This window comes from Astatotilapia calliptera, chromosome 20 (genome assembly GCF_900246225.1).
Source record: "Astatotilapia calliptera chromosome 20, fAstCal1.2, whole genome shotgun sequence".
Taxonomy (NCBI): domain Eukaryota; kingdom Metazoa; phylum Chordata; class Actinopteri; order Cichliformes; family Cichlidae; genus Astatotilapia; species Astatotilapia calliptera.
In genome coordinates this window covers 21,543,455-21,547,754 of record NC_039321.1, presented here as the reverse complement: position 1 = coordinate 21,547,754, position 4,300 = coordinate 21,543,455, and the positions used below count along the sequence as shown (strand labels likewise).

The window sequence follows — 4,300 nt, the reverse complement described above, 5'->3', positions numbered from 1 at the left end:
CCTCTAAACGTCAGATTGAATCTGGACACAGAAGGCGGGGGTGGGTGGGGGGTGGCAGGAATGGCATCATAAGCAAAGGACTTCAATATATTATGTAATGTTTGACACATTTGACTCATCTCCATTAGGTAATTAGTGGCTCACATAAAGTTGTGATTCTTTCTGTTGGAATAAGCTCAAACTGGGAGGGGGGCTGCCCAAAGTGTGCGCAGAGGTCCTTTCTTTGGAGGTGGACAATAGTGTCGCTAGTATTGTTACCGAGTCGATACTAGCGCGATAGGACCGATACTTTGTTTTTGTTTTTTCTTTTCTAAATTCAGCATGAAGCCCACTCAACTGTCTTAAATAAATTATTTATTCTTTTTTTAAATGTAATTAATGTTTTTTCTTGGAAATGAACCTCAAACATGCACTATGAAAAATGTCTGAAACTTTTTGTGTTGACTGTCATGTCTATTTTAGCCTGTAGCACATAAGCTGAACTAACATGCTTTAGAGACAGAAACTTTAACATTCCAGGTCTCCAAAAACAAAAACAGTTTTAAAAAATGAGCTCACAAATCATGACCCATGCTCTCCTCTACACAAGCTGCCTTTATAGCTTAAATATATTGGTATATGCAATAGACTCTGTACTTACTTGGTATCGGACCAACACCAAAATTTGGGGCCTTCCATCAATTCGCTCAGCATATTGAATTTATGGTGAGTATTGCCTCTCTAAGTGTGAAATTTAAAAATAAAAGACATAATGTATGTATAGGAGTGACAAAAACAAAATGCATGTACTAATGCATAAAAGAACAACTGTTTAGTTTAATCTTGTAATGTCCTCCTTCGCAGTGTAAACGTAATCACAGACTGTGTTTGTTGTGTTGCAAACCCAGCTGTTAAAAGCCTTATAGAGTGGATCTGGAATATGCCCTCCAAAACCTGGTTGCATGTGTTGCTAGGTTTTTGTGAAATAAGCCTACAGTATGTACACTTTTACATCCACGCCTCCACCCCAGACTGTTATATAATTCTTTTCTAAAGCACATGCAGATCAGACTGTTTCTCAGGGATCAAACATTTTCTGGTGTATGAGATCAAAGGCCACAGTTTCACGAGATTTAGCCTCTAAAGGAACTGAATAGAGATTAGATAAGACATCAGTACAGTAAGTTGACAGAAAAGTCATATTAGAGAATACAGGGATGGGAGGGATGAGGATTCCTACACTGGCACTCCTCATGTCTTGCTCCTCCTCTACTTTCCTGTCATACCTACTTTCGAGTAACGGATTTCTAAAAATTCCTGGAAAAACACTCATTATGTCTCATTAAGCAAAGCAGCAACTGCGAATATGGTCAGGCAAAGCAGATTCGAATGTGATGCAGTAATCCTCGCCATGCAGACAAAACAGAAACAATGCTGTTTAAGAGGATAATATATACATCAAATACAAGTTAATGAAGTTGAACTAGTCATTAGTCTCTTTCTGAATCTGGTTGATACATTTTTCCTGAAGTGTGGTTGTTTTTGTTCTGTGAGTCCACTTTTCCAAAGTTTTGTAACTCAATTATTTTTCAAGCTCTCTCCATCAGGTGGGTGCTTATATTTATTGTCAACCGCACCATAAAGGTCAGCATGGCCAGGGGCTGTAGATTCACTCCACCCTCCTGGCCACCCCTTCTCTTGGAGTTGGACTGTAAGGGCTTTTGATGTGGAAAATGTTAGGTTGTCGTACACACTACAGTGCATTTAACAGGACTGCATTTGTTGGATTCCTCATCCACAAACTCCTCCTTTTTCCTGTTAGGCTCCTTTTTTCACCATCATGTATTCTCTCTCTTATCTTTCTGTTTTTCTCCAGCTGATCCCTCCTTAATATCGGCCGAGCTCCTTTTTCTACTCAAGTCACTTTTCTTCCCTTTATCTCAAAAAACAAAACAAAAAAAGTCTCCCTCCCATTCATCACAGTCACGCATCCTCACACTATTTATTTACCAGGCCTCCTATGGTAATACAACTTATTCCTCTAGGCCTGTCACATGACTTCAGTGTGATATACAGTAAGAACACACATTTCTCCTTCCTCTTGTGAATTCCACTTCAAAATTATGATGAGCTCGATGAAAGCTTAATAATGGCAAAAAGAAAAAGAAGCCTTGTGATGGTGCAATAACCCACCAATCTACTAGAAAATGCGCGCCTGTTTCCCGTGGGGTTGTGCATGCTTGACAAAAGACTTTGCATAACACAGACATATCATTCTCTCTAAATCAGCTGAGATGTTTTGTGCTCTCTGGCTTCTTGACTGTTGTCAGGCCAGAGAAAAAAAGACGGTGAATGGCAATGTGCAATGTTGTAAGAAAGAAAGAAAGTCATTTTAGATATTAAAACCTTTACATTTTTACATTTCGTGTTGAATTAAAGTCTTATAATGTCTGTAACAGTCTGCCATGTCATTACCGTACAACGACAGACTTTTCTTTTGGATCATTTCGACAGGTAAATCGATTTTTGATGCTGTCGGTACTATTTTGCTATTTGTTAATTTCTGTCGCACCTGGAAGGTTTCAGCGGGCAGTACGACTCCGCCCCTCGCGTCACGTTTCCTTGGAAACACCAGCAAACATGGCTGCTTTGAGAAAAAGTGATGTTGAGAAGCCGTTTTTATAAGAGGAAAGACGAGCTACAAAAGGTAACCGTTTTTTTTAATGTTTTGTTTTTGTCGTAAGAGTGACACAGAGCAAACACTGTATTATTATTATCATTTGCTTTAGCTGGCCCCACTTTCTTGCTCTTCAAGCTAGCTCAGCTCGAATAAAAGACAGATCAGTTTTCTTTTAGGATTATTCTGATTGAATGTTATGGTGCTTGGGACAAATGTCACACTGGCACTACGGAAATATAACCTAACCCTACTAAACCGCCAAAAAGAGCCGCTTAAAACTACATTTAAATTTCAGCAATAGTGGCCAGTTTTTAATATTAATTTATTTTCCTGTTGCGTGAAAGAACTGGCTCTCAGTCATTGAATGACTTCACCTGGATTTAACAGATTTGCTATGTCTATTTCTGTATGCCGTTATCATTAAGGCTTGCTCGGTAATGTAGTCCTGTGCCCTTCATAAGTAAGGTGACATGGAGGTAGAAGACAGGAGAAGCCCCGCAGAGGTGGAGCCTGACAGGTGTGGACAGCTGGATGTCCACCTCAGTCCAGGTGAGGAGAGTAAATGGTAAATACCAGATCCTGCTGCTTCATGTAGCTTTCAGAAAAAAAACCTTTAAGTCTCACAGATATACATTACTTTATCCATAACTACACCTATATAAAACAGCCCTTTTTTAGCTTGAGACTGAGATATGCTGATTTATTTCAGATGATCCAAGTGATGAAACCTTTAAAGCCGAAGAGTCAGATGTGCCTGCTGATTTGGACTGGTTAGAAGAATTGTCTGAGTGGGTGTTTGCTATTTTTTTTTTTTTTTTTTGAGAACTATTGGGCAGTTAAATCCAAATGGCAGTGTGTCTTGTATTCAAAACCACGGTGCATGTTTCGGTCAGATATTGTTATACAAAGCAATAAAGTTCAATTTCTGTTTTTTATTTCAGCATCTGTTGAAAGTCTGTTACATCATATACTTCCATACATGAAAGACAGTCTGTGAATAATAGTGTGTGTATCTAAGAATTTGCATCACATAAGGAGCCTTTTCTAAATGTAATTCTGCATCTGCCCCAAGAGAGGATGATGGTGTTGACGATGGTGACCTTGCGGCTATGGCTGACGGTTGTAAGAAGAGGAGTTATGCCGAGACAGCACGGATGTTCAAGCTGAGACGAAACCTCGACCAGCTGGACTGCTTTCATGGACAGAAGGAGCATGACGTGCTGAAAGCCAGGTCTGAACCTGGCACTGACAGACCTCTAGAGCTACAGAAGCTCCTTACCTACATTTTGTGAACCTTTCTAGACTCCACACAAACCAGTACCAGTAGAAAAGCTTTTTTATGAGAATTTTTTTTAAAAATACACAGGCTTTTGCCCAGTCTTTTCAAAAATGTTCCCCTGTTTTATTCCATTTTTTTCTGCTCCTGCCCTTTTCACACAAGGCCAATCATATCTGTTCCAACTGATTCGGCAATTTGTAGAAAATGATTTCAGCCGAGGACAGAACATTTCTTATAATGTCCTTTCTCCCCACTTTCCTTCCGTCTTTTTATTTGTCTGGACCATGAGCCATTGAGCACCTGATGAACTGTGATGCAGTTCCATGGAAAATGTCTGTCATCTTCCTTTAGCACAGAGCATC

At 39.6% G+C, this 4,300-nt stretch overlaps 1 protein-coding gene across 5 annotated transcripts in view; it reads left to right on the top strand.

Moving 5' to 3' along the window:
* Positions 1 to 2,598: 2,598 nt before the first annotated feature.
* cfap74 (cilia and flagella associated protein 74) overlaps positions 2,599 to 4,300 on the top strand; it is a 52,318-nt gene continuing 50,616 nt past the window's right edge. For 3 of the 5 annotated variants that reach the window (XM_026154617.1, XM_026154616.1, XM_026154614.1), the window contains exons 1-4: positions 2,599 to 2,686; positions 3,121 to 3,208; positions 3,369 to 3,447; positions 3,732 to 3,890. In XM_026154617.1, the coding sequence (XP_026010402.1) occupies positions 3,130 to 3,208; positions 3,369 to 3,447; positions 3,732 to 3,890 (317 nt within the window). In that variant the 5' untranslated portion in view covers positions 2,599 to 2,686; positions 3,121 to 3,129. Of the gene's footprint in view, positions 2,687 to 3,084; positions 3,225 to 3,368; positions 3,448 to 3,731; positions 3,891 to 4,300 lie in introns of those variants that run through there. The other 2 variants (XM_026154615.1, XM_026154618.1) reach the window with 2 other exon arrangements.